Source organism: Lissotriton vulgaris, chromosome 7, assembly GCF_964263255.1.
Source record: "Lissotriton vulgaris chromosome 7, aLisVul1.2, whole genome shotgun sequence".
Lineage (NCBI taxonomy): Eukaryota > Metazoa > Chordata > Amphibia > Caudata > Salamandridae > Lissotriton > Lissotriton vulgaris.
In genome coordinates, this window is record NC_141695.1 from 1,164,206,972 (window position 1) to 1,164,230,568 (window position 23,597).

A 23,597-nucleotide genomic window follows, 5' to 3' on the forward strand; every position below is an offset into this window, starting at 1 on the left:
GCGGCGGTGGTTGGAGCAATGCAGGCACATTGGAAAGAGGGTCTGGCAGAGCCCAAAACGGCTATGGCTTGCCAGTACACAATGATGGCGGCCGGGACGCTTAAGGCTGTAACGTGTCTCTACTCTAGGAGGCTCCGCGAGAACCTGCCGCCCCTCACGGAGCTAAAGACGACTTGGGCCCGACTGGTGCGCCGAGCCTGAAATAGCACGAGAAATGCGAGATTTCAGCTAATACATTTCTACGTGCTACACAGGGCTTACATGACCCCTGGCAGAATCAAGAAGTATTTTGGGGTAATTGAGTCGGCGTGCCCCCGCTGTGCAATGGAGGGAGCGGAGTTGGAACACATGTTGTGGTCCTGCCCTGCCCTCCGGGAGTACTGGCGGGCAATAGGGGACACCTTGAACGAAGCAACGGATAGAACAATTGAGTTTGATGCTGCGGTGTGCATTCTGCACTGGTTCCCACACACGCCCAAAAATAAGAATTCAAGCAAATTCATAGATATGGGATTGATAATAGCTAAAAGGGAAATAACAAGACAGTGGAAGGCGAGATCGGGCCCTACTCATAGGAGATGGTATAACGAATTCCTCAAGTGGGCAGCTTGTGGCAGCACACACAGATATCAGTTAGCGTGCCGAAAACCAGACGTTAGAGCATTAGACCTGGCGGCAGCCTGGGAGGCGCTAGTACAAGCCCTTAGGGATAGTATACTAACAGAAGACGAGGAAACCCTCAGCGCGGACAGGAATTGCACCCCGGACACACCGGGCACATCACGCACCTAGACAATACATAGTCAATGATTGTACCCTAGATTTGCAGCAGTAAGAGTCCTCACGAGCGGGTGGTGTTGGGGGAGGGGAGGGTGGGCAAGTAGGAATGTTGAGGGATAGGTTAAGGGGGACTTTTATAGAGTTTATTTCAATTAGGAAAAGAAAAGTAGACATACATTTTTTCATGCGACGAAGCTGATCCTAATAAAAGCAACCGGACAAAGGAGGGTCGATTAATTGCCGCCGCCCGACCTCCAGGTTGTGGGCATACAGGCTGTGTACAACAAGTAATGAAACTATGACGTTATATGACCCGAACAATACTGTAAATGTATAAACTGGTGTGTGTATTGTCTGTCTGCAATAAAAATTCCTTAAAAAAAAAAAATCAGTAAATAACAAGACATACACCAGCGAACTAGCAATTAATGGTCCAATGTGATGTAATCTATGATGTCAATGGTGAGGTGATTTCATCAAAGAATCATGTTGTTTGTGACATCATGTATGAGGTCATGAGCAGTGCTCTGGGTGCTGCCTGCATGCCTAGCTCTAAGTGACCCATTCACTTTCCCTAAATGTTGTTGATAGATTTGGGCCAAGTGCATTTTGTGAGTCCATCTTTTGTTTGTATCAGACAGTTTTTGTGCAAGATATTTCTCACGTGTCTTACTTCTCTACCTTAATGTTTTGTAAAGTATATTTTGCTATTTTCAGCTGACTGTCTACTTTTCCATTTAGGGATAATGAAGTTTACTCTGACCTAGGCTCCCTGAACCAAGTTTATGAAGCAGCATTTCTGTTGGCACAGTTTCCTGTGTATTTCACAAATGATTGTTCCATGTAGCACTTTCTTTTTAGCTTAAGTCATTCCACGTATGTAATGGGAAGAAAAACATATTTCAGTGCCTACTGAAGGCTTTCTGCTGCTTTTGGCAGTGATTTTTAAATGACCATCTATAGTATCTATTCTGATGTCTGTTCAGGTAACTGATGTTAGATTCATCTACTGGTTAGGTAAGCTGAAGATTCCATAGTTGTTAGTCAGCGTAGAAAGTAATGTTTGTATTCAGCTGTACCATATCAACGGAAGACATGTAGACAACAGTACGTACTTCAAATTTGTGTAACTGGGATTGTCACTCCTTGCCACCACCTGCTTTCACTACTTCATCTATAGATTTCTATAAATGGGAGCAGTCGTATCACAAATTCTGCTACCTCATCTTTGTTCATAAAAGGTGCCATTGAAGATGAAGACATTGTTGCTGAGGCAAAATGGTATCATTGTATTGGTCATCAGACCATGCAGGTCTCTCACTCTCACGGAAAATTGACAAGCTTTAATTCTCTGTTTGTGTTCGAAGACACCATCTATGTCTGTGCCTAAAATGGCGTTCCCAGACAGAGAAGCCTAGTTGATGGCTCCCCCCGTAAATAGGTCTGTGTGACTACCATTAGGACCAGGAGGCCAAGTGATGGATGGTCCACTTGGTTCAGGGTTTCCGCTGGCAACGGCAGCTCTGCCAGTGAAAACCCTGCACTTCACTCACCTCTACGTGAAGCTGACGAATAGTGTGTGTGGCGTGGTGGGAGGTCCGCCAGTTTATGGTGGGGTGTCTGGTCTGCTAACCTGTAAACCTGTAAATTACCCCTGTAAGACCTGAGGACACACTTGGACCACAATGCTGAGTCAAGGTCAGCAAGCCTCCATGTTCTGTATGTACTGACAGATCTGATTATTATGCTGATTCATAGCTACCACATTGTTAACCAACAAATGAAACAACTATTCTATTTATAGATGTAAATGTGTTTGAAAATTATATCAGAAAGAGGTTATTTGTAATAATTCAATTTTTCATGAGCAAATCCTTCGCAGTGCTAGAAGTGGTTGAATCAGGTGCGATATTTGTTATAAACAACAAATCTTTCTGCATCTTATTTAGCTCTCATCTCTTTGCAAGCAGTTGGACAGTTTGTGGGAGGAGAAGAAAGGCTCTGTCATTTTATTTACTTGGATGCGGTTTTTAAAAGAAGAGACTCTAAGGCACCTGAAAATCACATCTCCCTATGAAGTCACAGTGTACGGTGAAGGGAGACATGAGACCCAACTGAAAGAAGAATTGGATATATTGGTAACTGAATCTACGGCGACATGCAACTTTCTTGATGAGAGAGCTGTGCAGGAGGCAGAGTCACTGGACGGTCTGAAAAGGGACATATTGGACTTTGATCAGGTTCAGCAGCTGAGGAGCTTCCAGAGCAAAGCATACACATGCAATATCTGCTTCTCCGAGAAGCTGGGCACCGACTGCACACAGTTCAAGGTGTGCCAACATGTCTACTGTAAAGACTGTCTCAAGGGGTACTTCGAAGTTCAAATCACAGAAGGCCTGGTGCACCTGCTCAGCTGCCCAGAACCCACGTGTGACTCCATTTCTACTCCATCTCAGGTAACAGTACCCTTTTCTGTCTGCGTATTACTATTTTATTGCTATATCTCCTGTACAAGTCTAGTTTTTTCTAATTGTATTTGATTGGACTCATAAGTGAAAGTAAATGTTCTAAGCTCCACCTCCTCTTGAAAAAAAGGGAATCTGAAATAAAAACCTTTCTGTAAACATTTCTTAACCATATCCACATTGTTTGTGTTCAAATTTTAGAGGTCCCCAACGAAATTACAATAACATGCGGTGTCCATTCATCTGAAGGACCTTCCCCAGACCACTATAAAATGAAAACGTTGCTTGCAAATGCCATTTTCAGAGAACACATTTATTCAAGATGGAGTTTGCCTGCCCTTGAGCTACGCTTTCAGCTCTTTGACCAAATTTACAAAAGCTAACACCCTAATTAGTACTAACCACCTCTCTTTTTTTAATCCCCCCGCTTGGATCCATTCATTTTGTTTCTGCTCACCCCTTTTGTTTCTACTCACCTGTGTGTCCATAGTTTCTTCAAATCCCCTCCTCTGACTCCATAGGATGACTAGGAGGTTCTTCATAAGATGGCACCCCACCTGGTTGGAATATCCTTCCATTATCTGTGTTAGTAAAGGTCATGTAGCAGCATCTTGATAATCTTCTACCCATATATTTAACGGGGCAACAATTGTCTAACTGCAGGTCAAGGAGCTGGTCGAAGAAGAGTTGTTTTGGCGCTATGACCGCCTTCTTCTGCAGTCCAGCTTAAACTCAATGGCAGATGTGGTTTACTGCCCCCGGCTGAACTGCCAGACTCCAGTGATGAAGGAACCAGGAGGTAAAATGGGAATCTGCTCTAACTGCCGATATGCTTTTTGTGACCTTTGCAGAATGACCTACCATGGCGTCACACCCTGCGCACAACCTGAAGGTGAGTTTATTACTATGTCAAACCAGGTTACTAATGAAGATCATCCCCCATTTTGTTTGTTTGGATTTCACTTCATTGAATCCCTTTTAAAAAGAGATATGTCCCCTTTCCAGTGACTACCTGTTGTTTCTCTCAAATGGCTTCTTAAAATAGGCACTGACAAAGCCAATAGGTCTCGGCAACCCGAGATGTGGCGCTGAGTGAAGTTGTGTGTAGTGGAATTATGTGGCACGGTGTGCAGTGAAATTATGTGGACAGCAATTATGTGGGATTCAGTGTAGTGAAATTAGGTAGAGTGGGATTAGGTGCCATGGAGGGTAATTATGTAATTATATAGAGTGGTATTGTGTATTTTGGAGTGGCATGTAGTTGAGTGGAGTAATGTGTTGAATTGTATGGCATGATGCAGATTCATGTGAGTGGATTTGATGTATGTGGTGTGTAGTGAATGACATGTTGTGGAGTGGAATTATGTAGTTTGGAGTAGAATCATGTGGTGTGGAATGAAATTGTGCGGAGGTGAATTTCAGTGTGTGGAATTGTATGGCAAGTGAAATTATGTTGAGTGGAATTATGTGACATGGTGTGAAATGTATTTGTCTGGAGTTTTGCTGTGTGAAGTAGATTTATGAGGAGTAGAATTATCTGGTATGGAGTGGAGTTGAATTATGTAGTTTTGTGTGGTATGCAGAGTTGAATTATGTTGCATGATGTGGAATTGTGTGGTGTGAAATTGTGGGGCATAGAGCGGAGTTGAATTATGTGCTTTGAAGCTGAGTGGATATTTGTTGAGTGTTAATATGTGGCATGAAGTGTGATTATATAGGTCGGAGTGAAATTATGCATAGTGGAATAATCTGGAGTTTAATTGTTTTGCATGGAGTGTAATTATGTGGTGTGGAACAATTGTTTTGCATGGAGTGTAATTATGTGGTGTGGACTGGAATTATGTGACATGGAGTGAAAATATGTGTAGTTGAATTTGTTGGATTGTAATTACATGGCATGTAGTGAAATGATGTGGAGTTGAATTGTGGAGTGTGGAATTTTGAGAAGTTGAAATGTGTTGTGTGTAATGGAATTATGCGGTGTGGATTTGTGTGTTGTGGAATTGCATTTCATTTAATTGTGTGGCGTTCTGTTGAAATATGTGGAGTTGAAGCTTGACTTCATGCCCAACTAAGCGTGGGGCACAGTCTACATCGGTTGGCTATATTGTTTAGTGATCTCTGAAGGGCTTAGATTGATGCAGGCAGCATAACTGCTACAGGGCTGAGGGAGCCACCTTTATGGGTGGTGAGACAATGTTGTTTCTCTTTTCTGTCCTCTCACCCCTGAAATTGGCTAAAACAGTGTAAATGACCTCCAGTAGTTGTTCTGACTCCCCTGCAAGCACTGGAGTCTTGAGATGACTCCTGCTTCGGGTGGTTTGATTTACCACTGCTTTGAAATTTCAACACAGGCTCTGATGGGGGGCGGGGTCATGGTGATTGATGGAGGCTCGTTGAGTCATCTGTATTTACTAAGTGAGCCAGTGGCGTTTCTACAGCTCTTCTTTCTGGTAGCATGTTTATTTTAAACGTGCATTGGCATGAAGGGCAAAAAGAAAGTTTTTCTATAGCTCCTGCTAGACCATGGCAGCAGCAGCTTATCTGCAATGATATCCTGCAGCCATTACAATAAGAAACTAAGGTTGTCTTTGGTTCCCTGTCCAGAAACGACGGGAGGGTGGACGTGTGGGGAGATAAAGAAACATGAGCTAAGGCAACAAATGAGGTGGGGATGTTGTGTGTCGATTTAGATACTGTATATAGGTTTCTCGATTTATGCCCTTTATTTAAGCACAATCGCGTTGCCCGTATTTAGGCATAGAAATCATACCCTTATTTAGGCATTATCCATGCTAACCTAATACAGGCATGGCCACCTACATCCTTCCATCCACGTCACAATAAGTTCTTGGAAAACCAGACTCTTAAGCCTTTAGGACTTCCCCTTGCTTGGATTATTGATTTCTCCAATAACTCATTAATTATGCATGAACATCTGTTTCTTAGGGGTTCATTCATGACGTCCCTCTGCCCGACTTTTACGTCAATACTGGCATTCCTAAACACCTTCAAGGTATAAATATACCTTCACTTGCCATGGTGAACCACGGTTCGGCTGCATACTTGCCGGCTCGCCACGGCAAGTTCGGAAGGAAGTCGAGTCCCCGCCTGACGCACTGACCAGATGCTATCATCCTCCTTGCAGAGAATCCTGCTCCAGGTTTTCTGACTCCCCTTGCGGGGTGTTAGAGATCGAGACCCGGAAAGAGATGCCAACTTCTCTCATTCTAAGGTATGGAGCAGACTAGAACCTAGAGAGACTTTTGGCAAATCTTGGCAACACCAATCTAAATTATAGCCCAACAAGACTATAGAAAAACAGCACCTACTTCTCACTACACTTAGGTTAGGTACACTGGGGTAGAACTAGCTAGAAGCACCAGATGAGTATTCCCATTTTAGCCTGTGTTATTTATGTATGTTTTTTTAATCAATATATCTCATAGCTACAAACCATGCTATTGCAGTATTATTTTATCTTACTGCTAACGCTGTACGTATTATACTTCGCATTCTGTCATACAATTGTAGCAGTTCATATCTCTTGCACGAGAAATAAGGCTGTTCAATAAACCCTTTTTATTGAAACGCCTGTCTATCTATTTCTGTGTAAACTCTGTAGAAACGAAGCATGCACGATTGACTGAGTGAAACTGTTATCTATTGTTTCCACAATTCTGAGACTGTTCTATTTCTAAGGGAAACAAAGCTGTCATGTTTATGCGGTTGTCAGAAACGAATACCGTCTTGTTTATTCGAGAAGTTTTTAGTGACCTCTGAGTTAGCTGGCACACACAAGTAATTAAGTTTAATGTACTCGATAGAGACATACTGACCTCAGTCCCATGTCGAAACTATAGTGTATATTATTCCAATGCACAGAGCCTTTCAGGGATATAGGAACTACACTACAGGGAATAACAAAAGACATACATTTCAGCACAATCTACAGATGGAAAGAAGCAAAAAGGATGGGGTAGGTGGGAGGAGATGGAGGGGTGAAAACACAAGCACTCTTGTGGAATGCTCAGAAGACAAAGAAAAGAAGTAGCTCCTAAAACAGCAGAAATGGATGGATGCAAGTACTTGGTCCATTCTCTAGGGGTGGGGCAATCTCAAGAAGAAGCATGATGTATGCATGCTATGGACAAACAGGAACGAAGAATAGGAGAACAACATTGGAGCAAACAAATGGGAATCCTATTGCTAGGGCTGAAGCCCATTGATTGTCAACAAAATGTCTTAAAAGGAGACAGCGAGCCGAGACCTAAAAATAAAAAATGAATGCTGATTCATGTCATGGATACCGTCATTTATTGTATATTCAAATAGCTCAGAATGCTTCAGCATGACCTATCTTCCCCTGGAACTAGCCTTTAAGAAGAGTTTGTGACGGAGACTTTCAGGCTGATAATGTTGACACGAACTGCCTTAAAACCTGTTAATTTGATAGTAGAGGCATCGTCAAACAAAGTAAGCGTGGTGCAATTTTGCCTGTATGGCACCACTAAGATAGACTCGGCACCACTAAAATAGACTCTGCTTGTATACAGGTCATTCAAACCTGATGTCTCCTAGAAATCAGCTATGACAATAAAACGCAGATATAATGGGCAAGTGATGGTTCCTTGGCTCCATCTGGACTATTTACGGGAAGGAAGACTTTTATTTTCACTGCAGTAGAGGAAAACTATTGATATTACAGGTGAGGATGAACTACATGGCCACATTCACAGAAATCTAACTGAACTAGTTAATTTGGTAAATCTTATTTAATGTTTATTTCCAGCATTTTTGTTGAAATGGTAAATCTGAGAATAAATGTCGTGTCCTAGTTCTATTGCTAAACGGTACCCACTGGACGGCATCCAGTTCTGTTTGTTTGTCTACCCAACTGACTTCACCATCTTGTTAGTGGTTCTGTCAAAGTTTATTTTTATAGCACTCTCAAGCCGGAAGGGTTTGAGACAGTCTCCAACCCCGCTACACATCAGACATTTGACCCGACATGGCTACGAGGAACACGACACTGCAAATCACACTAATCCTTTGAAATATCGGATAAACCTGGGCATTTTACCCTTCCACTGACCCAGGATTTCCACCTTACTGTTGTACAGGCAGTGTCCTGGCCTTGAGACCATTATATTGACACTTCTCGTTCTGTATTGGACGCGTTACTGATCTCAGGATCACTGATCCTCTTCCCCTTGGCAAGACTTTGGCAAAAATTACTTATTGCCCTGAAGAAGCCCATGTTTGGGCAAAACGCGTGAGATGTCTATATGATGCAAACCAAGCACATTTGAAATAACAAACTTAAGACCAAAACTTTGTCTCAGTTAAACCTAAGTTTTGGTCTTAAGTAAAACTTAAGACCAAAACTCTACGGAATGTGGCGTTAAATACAAAATACCTCCACCACACCCCTTTTAGCAATACCAGCACGGAGGCCCAATAAAAACTTTTTTAGACCTCACGTGCCAGGTATTTTTTAACATTCGCGCATTAATTCACTCCTGACCCCGCCACTCACTGATTATCCGATACCCTCACACACCACACATGGGGGTCCATTAGGATGGCGGGCGGACTTAGTCCGCCCGCCATCCTATCGGTCATTGGGACCGCCAGCCATAAGGGTGGGTGTCCCGTGGGGGGTATTAGGATGCGCCCGCCACTGTGGCGGGCACATCCTGCATTTTTAGCATTGTGGCGGGCAGTGCTCTTAGCACCGCCCGCCACAATGCTAAAAATGCAAAAATGCATTTGCATTAACAAAGCGGCAGGCACCGCGCGGTGCCTGCCGCTTTGTTAATGCAAATGCAGGGGGGTACCACAGGTACCCCCCGTGTGCACCCCCCACCTCTCCTTCACTCCAGGGGCCCCAGGGGGCCCCCTTAGTGAAGACTGCATGCTTTTCCATGGCGGTATCGCCGCCACGGAAAGGCATCTGTTCTGGCCCATCCTAATATGGCTGGCGGTGTCTAATAGACACTGCCACCATATTAGACCGGGGCCGAAAAGCGACAGACTGTCTTTCCGTCCGCTGCGGTTCGCCCCGCCATACTAATATGGCGGGGGGCCTTTAGGTGAGGATGGTGGGCGGATTGCCCCCGCCAGGCCGGCGGTGGCTACCGCCAGGCTGGTGGGGGCAATCCGCCCGCCATCCTAATGGGCCCCATAGTATTTACATCAGTGCTCCCGCGTGGTGGCTGGTTAGTAGCACGCCGCATTCCGTAGAGGGATGCGAAGACCCCTATGATGAAGCATGACACCAAGGGCCCTTTTGGTGTGTGAGGGGTATTTAGAGAACACAGTGTGCTCCCCACCATTGTAGGGACCATACCAAAACTAAAATTTAACTGAGACAAAATCCTAACTTTACTACTCCTAAATGTGCTTTATGAATACAGAAGCTGTAAAGTTAGGATTTTGTCTTAGATAACTTTTGTGAATCGGGCCCAATGTGTAATTTATCTTCAGGAGACCTGCCAATGTGTAAATCTAACAATTAAAAATTATACTACACATGAAATTAAAGCAAAAAAGCATGCTTTTGGAAGGCCGAGTGGAAGACTGACAATATTATTTAGTAATAATGTATGACGTGTGAAAAAGTAAAAACATCCTTGTAATATATAATGCCAGTCCTTCTAACAAACCAAATTGCCACAGAGCTGTTGATCATAAACATCTACTTTCCTCCCCAACTGGTGAAAAACAAGCACAGAAACCGGACAACACTTGAGAAATTGGAGCAAACAATGGTTGCATATGGTAATTATTTTGGTCATTGTACAGAGGACTTCAATCAAACCCTATTGCCATCAGTGAACAAACTTGCAAGCTTTGAGGAACAAGATTTGAGCTACAATGTCCCCCATCCAAAAATCTCTTTACAAAAAAACCCCAAAAGCAGCAATACTCTAACTAGGTATTCATATGATCTTATGGTAGATTCAGGATTTAGAGCGTTAAATAGGAGGTTAGCAGAAGACATATTAGCTGCACCAACTTTCCGAGGACCCAGGGACTCCACTGCCATAGATTACACATTTGTGCATTAGTCATATTTTCACTTGTGTAAAAACTATGCTATCACACAAAGACCAGAGAGTGATCATGATCCTAAAAGGCAAGTTATCAATGTTAAACATTATCAGTGGAAGACCCATGTATTGGCTAACAGTGATAGAATGATTGCTGTTAACGGTAAAAATCTTATTTGGAACAACATGTTAAAAGAGAAGGCGTCTAACTGAGATGGAGCCCTGACATCATGTATTAGAAAATAATTTGCACGGTTGGAAGTAGGGGATGACTAGATGACTACCTGGAAATCATCCATAATAAAGAACATTCTATTGATCTTGGTGACCAAATCACAGAAATCAAGAATATATATAGCAATCTCACCCAATACTCAGCATTTAATCAAATCAAAGAGAGTATACTGCAATATGGTGCAACATACACTAAAACCTTCAATGTCTAAGGATTGTGATCTGAGGTACCTGTGTCTTACTCTTGGAAACTGCTGAGTAAAACATTCCTATGTCTGTATTAAGTCACAACTACTCAAAGGAAAATAATGATGAATCACACCGAATTATGCAGTGTCTTCATGATTGGGATGACATATTTAACACCATTCATGGCATAGTTTGTTAATACAAGGATTCCTTAATGTAGGTTCAATCATTCATACATTTATTTACAGAAGAAGATGATGAATCAGAGACTGTTTTTCTACCACATACACCTTTAAGTCGCAAACAACGTAAATTCAAGAAATGGGAAGAAGCGATTAGTAACCAATGTATCGAAGAGAAATGCAAAAAGTGCCCTCAGTGTGAAGTCAACATTGAGGTGAGTTCATAACCTATATTTTTATGTAATGTTTCCATGAATAAATGACTGAATCAATGAATGAGTAAGATAATGAATGTTTTTGTTCACAAGAAGGCATGCATGTATGTCAGGCCTTTTCTATCTAAGATCATACCCCAGAGGTGTGCTTTGTCAAACTCACTGTATGGTTTGTTATTGCCCATATACTCTCATATATCAGAAATTAAGATTTCCACCTGAGCTCAAAATATGCTTGTTGCATGGTGATTTTTGAGTGAAAATGAAAAACAGGGGAGTGAATTGGAGGAATTTAAGTTTTGTTTGTGGAACCTCGCAAAGCTTGTTGTTATGAATACATGATTAGCTTTTGAAACGCATTTACGCAGCTGGCATCCACTTCGAAAATGAATTTCGTTGCGCGCACTGCATTCCCAAATGCGATGCGTTGCAGTGCACGCAACAAAATTCCCTTTATTTATTTATATGTTTACTTACCTGTAACCCTCTGTAATCCATAGATTACTACCCCCCACCCTGCCCCTCCCCACGTCACCGCCCAGCAGCTACTCCCACCACCGACCGCTACTGAATCACATGTTTCATAGTTCTCATCATCTTCAAAATATTACAAAGCATCAATATCCGTGGACATTGGGGAAGCATCGCTGAAGGGGCTACATAGCAAACCTCTACTCACATTCCAAGGGCCCCAGATTTTTATCAATTTACGTGGGCATCCCTGCTCTCGTACATAACCCTCTCCGCTTGCATGCACCAATCCATGTCAGAATCCCAATCAGTGAACCTTGGCTTGACTACAACTTTCCATGTTCTGACTTTATTGCGCTTCGTCACTATATAACTCAAAGAGACCCACAACCTCTCAGTTCTCGACAAATCCGTAGCCCCCTGATATTAAGAAGACAAAGCCGACCGGAGACATTGATGGGCTTTTGACAAGTCCGGGACAAGGCAGATACAACCTTGCAAAGAGTTTTAATGCAAGCATGCATGACTTACTTGTGGAAATACATGAGCAGATAAAAACATTTCCCTTTTCCTTATCATACTGTTTTGGAGGAGCATTTCTATGGCCGTGGTCACATGCTTCTCCTTCAATGTATTTATTATTGCATTACGGCTTTGTAAGATGCATCTTCATATGACCAGAGTAATGCCCTTTGGTTTGCAAAGGTGTACAGTTTTTTTCTTGTCATTATCACCTGCATTGCAACTAGTTCTCTACATACACTGAAGCATCTCTAGTTACAATGCAAAAAGTGTTTATCATACATCAGAAAACAGTGTCAGTTTCATGACCCACTTCCCTGCACTATCTAAGAGAAGCATGTGCTGCATTGTCTGCAATGAAATCCGACCTACGGGAACCAGTAACCCTTGTGAAGCCGTTATTCTTGTCTGCTGGCATCATTGCTAATCAGCCTTCTGTTCAGACCCTATATGTGTGATAGGTCCTTCTCTGTACGAACGTGCAACCTGTGAAATACTTGCACGTGAAAATGAGGTCAGCCCACAATCACATATGATTCATAAAAGCAGTAAAAACGTGCATGTTTCACCAACATTAGCCAAATTCCTGTGATAATGTATGACAAGGGCACTAATTTGTGGGCAATACAGATGGCATTACTAACTGCCTCTTTTTATAACAATCTATTCAGAAAGATAATAGATACCCACATGGATGGAGTGTTTATCCTCTCACTCTTTGCAACGTCCACTGTTCTGCGTTCCACCAACTGTACCCTCCCTCCACATTTGCATTGTACCCAACATTTTCCTACTTTTCAACACTACACCTGAAGTGCTCCCAAGAACCGCATGAAACCCAGAGGTCTCCCTGATCTCGTCAAGACATGAAGCACCATGGGCCCGATTCACAGGACTAACTTAAGACAAAATCCTAAACTTACTACCATTTTGGTATTCACAGAAGGCACTTACTTATTTTGGTATTCACAGAAAGCACTTACTCATTTCAGTACTCACAGAAATTAGGAGTCCAGCATTTAGGACTCCTAAATGCCTTCTGTGAATGCCGAAAGTCTTAAAGTTAGGATTTTTCTCAGTTTAGGAGTAGTAAAGTTAGGACTCTTAACTTTAGGACTCCTAAATGCCTTCTGTAAAGGCCGAAAGTCTTAAAGTTAGTATTTTTCTCAATTTAGGAGTAGTAAAGTTAGGACTCCTAACTTTAGGACTCCTAAATGCCTTCTGTGAATACCGAAAGTCTTAAAGTTAGGATTTTTCTCAGTTTAGGAGTCCTAAAGTTAGTAGTCCTAACTTTAGGACTCCTAAATGCCTTCTGTGAATACCGAAAGTCTTAAAGTTAGGAGTCCTAAAGTTTACAGGGCTTAGGGCACCCTTTTTTACAAGCACTGAACTGGTGTAATAAGCTCTATGCAGGAGTTTAAGTTGGATGAGCTTAAATCGGGAGCGGATCGCCACCTCACTGGGGGAAGCCATCGCCTCCTGCCATTCTTCATCGTCAATGTCCCCAATGTCATCCACCCAGCGTATGCAAATTTTCCCCATTGTGTCCGGTGTATTGTTAAGTATTTTACGGTATGTCAAAGAAATAGCTTTGTCCTGAAGGTAGTCATCCAAGAGTCTATCCTCAAGGGGCGAGGAAGCAGGCAACTCTGTGCCCCTGGGTATAGCCCTTTGCAACTAGTTGCAGGCTTGGGGATATCTAAAAGTTTCAACGTCCTGTAGTTGGTAATCTCGTCGGAGATCGCTAAAAGGGACCTCCCCGCCCTTCGCCTACAGGTCCCCCACCTTGGTGAGGCCTATCATGTCCCACTTGACGAAGCCTGGATGTTTCAATAACAGTCCCAGTTGGTGTGTGTCAAGCAAGGGAGTAACTTGTCTAATTCTAGCCTTCCACCCCAACACGGTTGTTGCAGCATGCCATATGGCAATTGTGGTGGAAGTCGGGGTATATTTAGGTGACTGGTTCTTCCCTCCATAAATAGCCCATGGATAATTACCGGGGAGCATGTTATGTCTAACCATCTAATAGGTGGGGTCAGTCCCCAGTCGATGCACCCAGTGATTAACGACCACCAGTTGGGAGGCCCAATATTATCTTTTGTTTGCAGGCAGGGCGATACCACCGTCGTACCATCCTTTCATGAGTTTAGTTAACGCTATTCTGGGAAACCCATTATTCCAGAGCAAGGAGCATACATCTGCTTCGATGGCAGCAAAATAGTGCGCTGGAACCAAATACAATGTGTTTTGCAGGGCACAGATAAAGCGGGGCGGCTCTGTCCAATAGGGTAAGGGGCAGAGTCTTCCAGTGTTGGACGTCGGACTGAAAACAGCCTGAAAACGGCGCAACAGAGGAGCCAAATTGTGGGCATAAAAAACTGGGGGGTTGGTTGAAGGTATAAAAATCCATCCATAACTATTTGAGCCCCACAGTCCCTGGGCAGGGTTGGGCGGGCTCCGCTCAGAACATAGACGAGAGACTTATCCCAGTTAATGGTATAGCCGAAATACTGCAGAAAAAGAGAAAATATGTGCAAACACGGTGAATGGAAGAGTATGGCCTGGCCAAGTAGAGCAGGATATCATCAGCGGAGAGGGAGATTTGTTCTTTTCTTTTTTAAATTTAAGCTTGCTCTCTCTCTTTCCTGTGTTACTTCAACCCCTCTGTATCGACCAAGATGCCAATCTCATTTTCACATTATTCCTTTCTATGGGCATATTCATAGTCCAGTTAGAGAAAACTATTCTGACAGATTTGTGGGAATTTATAACCTCATAAACAGCTTTTCAACTACATTATGCACAAGCATTACATTCTTAGGCCATTTCTGTTTCAAAACACTTCAATTCACTTGAGACTATTGGGGTTATAATTTATGTACGGTGCATCGTGATTTCAGCTGGCATTCCCTCATCTTTGCATTTAGCGACATAATGTGGCTAAGCATGTGACACTGTGGTAATGGTGTATATTGATTTGTTACATTTTAGAAGAATGGAGGCTGTCGTATGATCTGGTGTACCAATTGCTCCCTCCATTTCTGCTGGACCTGTTTTCGTCCTCTTTCTCCCAACACCATATTTATAGGAGAGAAGTCACCTAGAAAGAAATGCACCTGCAAGTAAGTATGCTTTGTGTACTTTATAAATTTGCATTCTAAGCATAAACAAACAAGTGTGTGTGTGTGTGTGTGTGTGTGTGTGTGTGTGTGTGTGTGTGTGTGTGTGTGTGTGTGTGTGTGTGGGTGTGCGTGTGCGTGTGTGTGTGTGTGTGTGTGTGTGTGCGCGTGTGCGTGTGTGTGTGGGTGTGTGTGTGTGTGTGTGTGTTGCATAACCTTGGGAGTAACTTGCGTTGCATGTATGGGTATAACAAACTTGAAATTGCAAGCTCGCCAGCTTGACTTAAAAATGGAAATGACCAACTTCAGGCCTGATTGACCCATTCCAGTGCATATATGGCTCAACTCTAACAACAAGTTTCACTGTAAGCCCACCATCGCTAAAGGTGTCAAGTCTCTTGGATTTATGCTGAACAAAATGTGAGAAGTTAGCCTGGCATATGAGGTCCACTAGTTCTAGTGGGCACCTTGCACCAGTCTAATTGACCCTTATTGATGGTGGTTGTAAAGTTAACCTTATAGAAAGCTATCCTAGTGGTAGCATGAAACAGCAGTCTTCAGGCTGAGACTTCAGTAGGCGAGTTAAGCAAGTTGTTTTACCATATACAATCCCTTGAATACCAAATGAAAGGACACCACACATGGTATATATCAAATGTATATGTATTTAATCTAAACACAACCCCTCTGCACTCTTTATGAGGTCAGAGGTAAAAATACAATACAAGTCAAACAGTTAATATACGATAAGTGGCACAGTATACGTTATGCTTTAGGGGCCTCACAAACCATATAATAAGAAAGTGGTATAAGTACCACGTGAGGATTAGAAAGCAGGCCTAGGGCCTGTCGAATCGCTGGGGCTACACCAACCAAAGGACAGGAAGTAGGAGACCCACTGGAGCCGCGTGCAGTGTCTAAACACAGCCGCGGGTTCCCATTGACTTTCTATGGAGTTCGTAAAAGTTACAAAGTTACAGATTAAGGACACTTCCGGATGGACTAGGAAGGAACCCTTTTAAACTAGGACACTTCGAGAGTCAAGACCCACGGGAGCACTGGAGTACTCGTGTTACCTCACCCAGGGAAGCCGGGTGCATAGATGTCTTTTCGTGTCGGGTTTAGTCGCCGTTTTATATGGAGAGCGGCAAAGAAGTGCTGCAGGCGACCAGAGGAAAAGTGTCGAAGTGGATCCAAGGGTGGATCGGAGATGTAAAGAACCTGAAAGCAGAGGAGACAGAGTCTGGGTCACTGGCCAGTGACCAGGAAGAAACCAGACGATGTTGGGTGTTTTAAGGTGGAGAAGGTGAGTTTGTCTCTTCAGCCACGAGGTCCAAGAGGCATCGATGATGACCAGGAGCTGGATTCGAGCTGTTCCTTGATGGATCTAGATGACTGCAGCGTCGGTATCCGGATTGGACCCAACAAGCCTTGGCAACCGCAACCCAAGCAGGATGTTGAGAATGGCTCTGTTGCAGACCAGCAGGGTCTGTGGTGCTTCTCCTTTTCAGGGAAGCTGGAGCAAGCCTGGAGCAATTAGGAAAGCAAAGTAAATTCAAGATGGCATCTTTAGAGGGCTCACTAGCCAATGGGCAAGGAACCGGGAAGACGCGTCAAGCACAAATGTAAAGGCAGGGCCCACGGGACACTCGCGGAGTGTGGGGGCCTGAGCTTCAGTGCAAATGATGCTTGGGGCTGGGGCTTCTCGTACCCCACTGCACAACTTACTGAGGCTTCACGAAAGGAGTGCAGGTAGCAAAATGCAGGATGTCCAAGATTTCCAGTCCCACATCTCTTGTGTCCGCCACGGGTCTCAGCTTTGCTGTGGATGTGGGTCGGGGTCAGAGAAGTCTGGAAGTCCAGTTCTTGAGTCGCAGAGTATTCGGGTTTCAACGGGAGCCTTGAAACTGCAGCCCGGCAAAGATGCTGTTGGTGCCTGTTTGCACAGTGTGGTCACCTCTTGACCACAAGGGAGATGTCTTCCATCTTCCAGTCAGAATGGAATGTTGAAGGTCCAAGATATGTCTTTCAAAGATTCGTCCAGGATAAACTAAAGTCCTGGGTACACAGCTCCTATACGTATACTAAGAAAGGGGGCAGGATTACCTGACTAGGTCCCTCCTATGGGTGGACCTGAAAAGGGGGTCGTTACACCCCTTTCCCTTTGTCCAGTTTCACGCCAGAGCTGGGGCTGGAGTGTCCCAGCAACTGGTCTGAACCGGGCTATGAATGGAGCACCTCGTGTGCCCCAGGCAATGTCTAGATGCATTCACTGAATGCAGCCCTCCCTGCCCCAATACACAAAACCCCTGTCTGGGGAGGTGGTGGCACCTCCCCGGACAGGACACCTATTGTCCAGGCCGCCCTTGCTGGAGTTTCCCCCAGCAACAGGAGGTCAGACTTGTTTCTGTGGCAGCAGCATCCATTTTGTGATGCTGAGGCTCTGTTTAACTTTAACTGGGTAAAGCAGTAAACTACATGTCTTTTCCCTCTAGAAGGGTGGAATGCTACCCCCGCTGCCAGAATTGGCTGGGGGGTAGTATTCCAAAGTGTTTGACACCTTACATGACATGTTTTGATAAAGCCAAACCAAAGTTAGCATTAACCACGAGGATTATAATGCACGTAAGAGTATATGGTATGGCTAAATCCTAGAACAGCTATAAGGAGATGGTTCCAAAAGCTGCACAGGGGCTCAGCTCATGCTAGGGCACCCTCTCACATAAAACCAAGCACTCTGCCTCCAGGACTGGCGAGGCCTACCATAGGAGTGGCTTATAGGTGTATATGTGTCTATATGTTAAGGTAGATATAGGTATACTATATCTACGAAAGGGGTGATTACACCACCTTACCCAGGCTGTGTGAACAGACCTGTGGTGTCAGTTTGGAAGGCAAACCAGGGGTGGCACAATACATGCTGCAGCCCCTGGTAGGCCTAGGGTGCACCTATGCCCTGGGTACCTATGGTCCACTATACAGGGGCTCACAAGGGTGACCCAGTAACCAGTCTGGTATGCACCTAAAGTGCATGGTATCAATTTAGAGAGAGAACGGCTGGGCTGCGGGTCTGATTAGCAGGCCCACAGCCACATTAAAGTCGAAAAACCAGAGAATCACAGCAAAAAGTGGGGGTGACCATAGGAAGCAGATCCTACTCTCCTACAAAAAACCTGACCCTTCATGCTCACATAATTGGCTTAGCCAGGGCCCACAGTTTAGGATTAGACTCCTAAGAGGAATAACAATTTCATTCTCAAGTTAGATTTAAATTTAAGTGTGGCTCACTGGTTAGAGAAGGCAGACCTGGAAGCAGAGGTCAGCCCGGGACCAGGGTTCAATTCCCGGCTCGGCGGGGTCTTGAGTCCTAAAAATGTCCATGGACTCGACAATTCTCGCTCCGGGGCCTACTCGATTCACGGGTTCACACTCTGTGACTCTGGGCAATAGCTTCCCTAATCTCCACAACGGCCCCTCGCGGCGGGATGCCTGGCTTTCACCTTGCGGATACCCTGCCGGGGTTATCTCACAGGGGAATACCAGGACGGGTTCCCTAAGCAAGCGCTTAGAAACCGCTTGGTGATTTGCGCTATATAAATTCCTGTACATTTACATTTACATCTGTTGCACAGTCCCAAGAGTTATCTAGGATTGGGGTAGGAAACTCCTTACTGACAGATATTCTCAAAATTCCCTTGATCCCCTTGAAAACTGCCCTGCATGCAGCTGCAAGTCTAGTTTCTGGAACACAATAGTCTTAGCACACTTCGCCAGTTCTGATCACCTTCAAAATAGCTCCCCATTGAATCCAAGAGCAGCGGTTCTTAACTTTTTTTACTTCTGTGGACCCCCACTGTATCAATACTGGTATCCCGGGAGCCCTACTGAGTCAATATTGGATGGAAGGTGGGGATCCCTGGCTTGAGCAATTTCTATGATTTGAACCTCAAAACACAAACAAAATACAAAAACAAGCATACCCCAAAGAATCCTCAAATATTAAAATATTTTGTTTAATCCACAATCAAATACAGAAAAAGTTTTCACATTTTCAGTTTTCTTTCTTTCTAAATACTTTATTACTTTTGGTTTATTCATTTTAATATTATTTGATTTTGTTAAACAATTTCAGACCCCCCAGGGTCCCTGGACCACAGCTTAAGAACCACTGGCCGAGAGCATATTTAAAATTTAAACCATCCTGCATAATGAAAATATCTCCTCAATTGTCGTCCTGGCAGTACTTGGCCCACAAACTCACCACTTCAGTATCATTCTTGAAGCACCAATCTCCAAGACAAAAATAACTCTCAAGCATGCTTTCTGAAGAAGCACACCCATTGCATGGATCTCCATCTTCCCTGCCATCAGAGCCAAATACATCCCCATTGGAATTATAAGACTGTTGTAGCAACTCCTTTTAAGGTCATTTAGAGTGCGGTGGAGCAAGAGTACCACTGTAAATCAACAGTGTTTCTGCCCCACCCAACTTGTGGTTGCCTCACCCTATTTACAGGAGGAGCTTCTGCTGGACATCTGTTGGCAGAGCTTCAGCTGGCTCTGCCAGTGGAAACCCATGACCTGGTGGCCCATCTACCACTGGGCTGTCTGGTCATAGTAACTACCCTAAGTAGGTCAGGGTGGCCAGGCAGGTAACCAACACCGTATTTCCCTGGCAGAGGCTACATGTTGTCAATTCCATGTATTTATTCCTGCGAAGAAAGCTCAATAACTCGGCTGTGCCCTTCAGCTTAAATTCCTTATCATTCAGGACCGAATGGTTAAGCTTCCAGACAAATTTCCTTTCAACTTTTTAAATTTGTGGACATTTTACCACGGGACAAACACCAACACACGTTCGACGATGTGCTTGCCCCGCGGTGATTGCTTTTTTTTTCTTCCACAGGGACTGCCCCCAAATCCACCTCTTCAGCCAGCCCAAGCACATTTCGCCACCTCCGGATGTAACGCTGTTTAATTAGGCACTGCATTGCAGGTGGAGAAATGTTCTTGGGCAAAATAAACACTGCTAAATGTCACTTCTACTGGAAAAAAGCAAACACAAGGAGATGTGTTTACTTCTACTGGAACATCATCTGATAATTTATTATTAAAGTTTTGGAAGACAGTAGTGAACATACACGCTCAAGATGTTCCCCATACAGGTTCCTTTGTCCATACTACACTTCATTTACTCCCAGATCAGGTCCTTTGTGTGGAGGTCCTCGAGACTCATGGTACACCAATCCTGCGGAAGCTTAAGCCTCCCGTCTGTTGAGCACTATGCCCTGGCCCTCCAGCTCCCCCAACTGGCTTACCTGCTCCATGGTATTCCAGACCCACCGCAATGGGTTCATATTGAGCGATCGCTACTCCTTGGAGGCAAGGGACTTGCCCTTCTTTATGGGGACCGTGCCCGTCAATCGTGCCTCTCACATCCTATGCTCCATGACACGTACAAGGCCTGGATATGTGCCCACTACCTACTCGGGGTAGACCCACGACTACATGACAAGGCACCTTTGTGGGTCAATTATAGTATACGCCACCCACCATTAGAAAAATATCGTCTCTAGACAACTTCAAAAAGGTGACCAAAACTTTCCTAATGAGCAAATTCCTCTCTTAAAGCTCACACTGCAATCACCCCCTCAACCTAACTTTATCTATGATCACTGCACTATTCCTTGGCTGCCTTCCCCTATATTACCCACCCTGCACTTTGAACAATCCTTCAGGGTGATGAGACTGATTTTCTAGTTTACTGCATCGTTTTTGCTCCTATCCCTTAGAGTAGTCGAATACTATGACTGTTGTTTTACCATATACTGTTTCTACTTGTTTCCTATCCCTGGACTCCCCCCCCCTTTTGTTCTGTATCCAACCTGATACTACTGTAAAGCGCTCTGATACCCTCACAGGTCTGGTTCGCGCTCTATACAACACTAAATAAATAAATAAAAATAAATAAATAAGGGTGACCCTATGCTGGACCCATTGGAGAGAAGCGGGCATACACACCTTGGACGAAAACCTGCTTACTCATGACCTAAAACCGTTCACCCAGCTGAGAGAGGAATTTGATTTTCCACCCGCAGCAAACCTGGCACTACATGCACCTGCAGAACTGTCTGCGGCACTGCTTGGTTCCTCGGCCCTTGTCCTTACAGTCCTGACCTCTGGTACCTATCTGAACATGTGGGGACGCTGTATGGGAGTGATGTCGGGACTGTACGACATGCTCTCAAGCCATCTTTTCTTACAACCTCTTTTACGCACTCTCCGCACCAAATGGCAAACCCGCTTACAGGCCTCGTATGAGGACGAAGAGTGGACGGACATCCTGGAAGACCTGGATAAGGGCACAAGAGAGACCAGCCTGAAGTTCTGCCTTTTCATAATACTCCACGACTGGTATTGGTCACCAGAAAAACTGGACAGAGCAGGACTCCTTCCCCATGTGAACTGCTGGCGGTGAGCAAACACCCACTGCAACATAGAACACAGAATCTTCATGTGCCCCTCGAACCAATCATTCCGGTCGCATATTGGAATGGTCCTGGGTGCCTCCATGGCACTACACCTCCCTCTCACGCCCTCAGTCATCCTCCTCTACGATGTGGGGGACTCACCGGATGTCTCCCACCTGCAGTGCTGCCTCCTCCACACAGCCATGGCTACAACAAAGATATGTATTCTTCACCAGTGGAGGTCGCCCATACCCCCATCTCAGGAAAATTTGTTGGTGGCAATAATGTAAACTGCCTTGCACAAATGTGTCATTTACAACTTACAGGACCAGGCTGAGCTATTTATGCAGATGTGGGCGCCTTTCCTCCGCGATGAGGCGGCCGACAGGTATCCTGCCCACGGCCCTCTATCCCCTTGAATTGCACAACCGACCCTCACTGCATTTCCTGATGGCCACCACCTCTCCCCTCTTTCCTTTCATCACCTGCGCAACGATGATGCCCCCCTGCCCAACCTAGCTTTTCCTCCCTCCCTTGATCCCTCCCCCCTCTCAACCTTCCCCTCCCCTTCCCTCCATGAGTTCTTTCAGTCTCCCTCCCTAGCCTCTCCCACGCCCATTCCTCCCTCTTCCCCATCCCCCCTCCTGTTCGCATCTCTCGTTCTCCCCGCCCTTCACCCATCCCTTTCCCTCCCTTCTTCCGCACACGTAGGCACACAGGGCAGAGAGACACCCTCCCTCTTCAAGGGTAACCAACACTGCCCCAGTTCCTTCTGTTCCACCTTTTGCCAAGAACCCACCCATCCCCTAGCAATGGACGTGGGAACCACTCGAACCAACAGTGGAGGGCTCTCTTCCCCTTGCTGTGATCCCTGCTCCCCTCAAGCCCTGCTGTCTCCAACACCCAGCCCCTGGATACGCAACCCTCCACCCCACCACTCCTCTTCTCAGGGACCGCCCTTCAGTGCCCTTTCCCTTGTATTCCCCCACTCGAATGCTTCTGGTCCACTGACCTCTCACTACAGGTGACTTCTGATGGACAGGCCGGCACTGGGTGGGGGTGGGGGGGGGGGGGGGGGGGTCGGGTCAGTCTCTGGTTATTACTGAATATCAGATTCTCTTGGATTTTGCCTATCTCTATGTATCCATACCCGTCTCCCTCCCCTTCTCACCGCATCTCACCGCTCAGTCTAGCATTGTTCAAAACTTTTACGCTTAGAAATCATCAGGTGTTCATGTTGTATACCTTTACTTTATTCAATCAAAAAAACGCAACACAAAAAAAGGAAGACAGTAGTGAGTCAGTTATGTGTTTGTCTCACAAAATTATACCTATCCTGGAAAAGGATTTATGCTCTGTAGAGAAGAAAGTGCAATCTTTGGCTGGGGCATTATCTAGTCTCCAAACCTCTATCGGGCCCGAATGCTTGCAGAAACTTTAGAGTGCCTGCATTATTGTTATTTCTTTTAGCTAAGTGAATAGAACTTATGTTCTAAATTCTTGAACCATTTTAAAGTCCTCACCCTCAGTTAAATTTTCACACTATAGGACGGATTAAGATTTAGAAATGCCAAGAAAGACATAGATCCTGCAGGATTTTTCATGTACTGCTATGGGCGCTCCGCTCTACCAACCTTCTACATAACTTCTTAGCTTAAACATCCACCAAGTCAGTCCCCTGAAAAAACTGTATGTCAGGTTAGTAGTGCTTCAGCATCGCTTTTTTTTACTTCAGTCAGGTTGGTGGAGCCACTGGTATTTCACTAATATGTGGTACTACTCAACTAACAGGTACATGACTTTTGTTAAAAATGCTAAACAATGGCGTGAATCTCATTGGGTTATTTCCAACTCTGCAAAAAGGGGAATCTCAAAACTCCTGGTGGCTCATTTAG

General features: G+C 44.7%; 1 protein-coding gene across 4 annotated transcripts in view; it reads left to right on the top strand.

Moving 5' to 3' along the window:
- Positions 1-23,597, top strand: part of LOC147703098 (E3 ubiquitin-protein ligase RNF14-like) — a 133,720-nt gene that overhangs the window by 74,342 nt on the left and 35,781 nt on the right. Inside the window, exons 4-7 of one of the 4 annotated variants that reach the window (XM_086928876.1) lie at positions 2,730-3,236; positions 3,909-4,137; positions 10,972-11,120; positions 15,105-15,235. In XM_086928876.1, coding sequence (XP_086785002.1) covers positions 2,730-3,236; positions 3,909-4,137; positions 10,972-11,120; positions 15,105-15,235 — 1,016 coding nt within the window. The remainder of the gene's footprint in view (positions 1-2,729; positions 3,237-3,908; positions 4,138-10,971; positions 11,121-15,104; positions 15,236-23,597) is intronic. The other 3 variants (XM_086928877.1, XM_086928878.1, XM_086928879.1) reach the window with 3 other exon arrangements.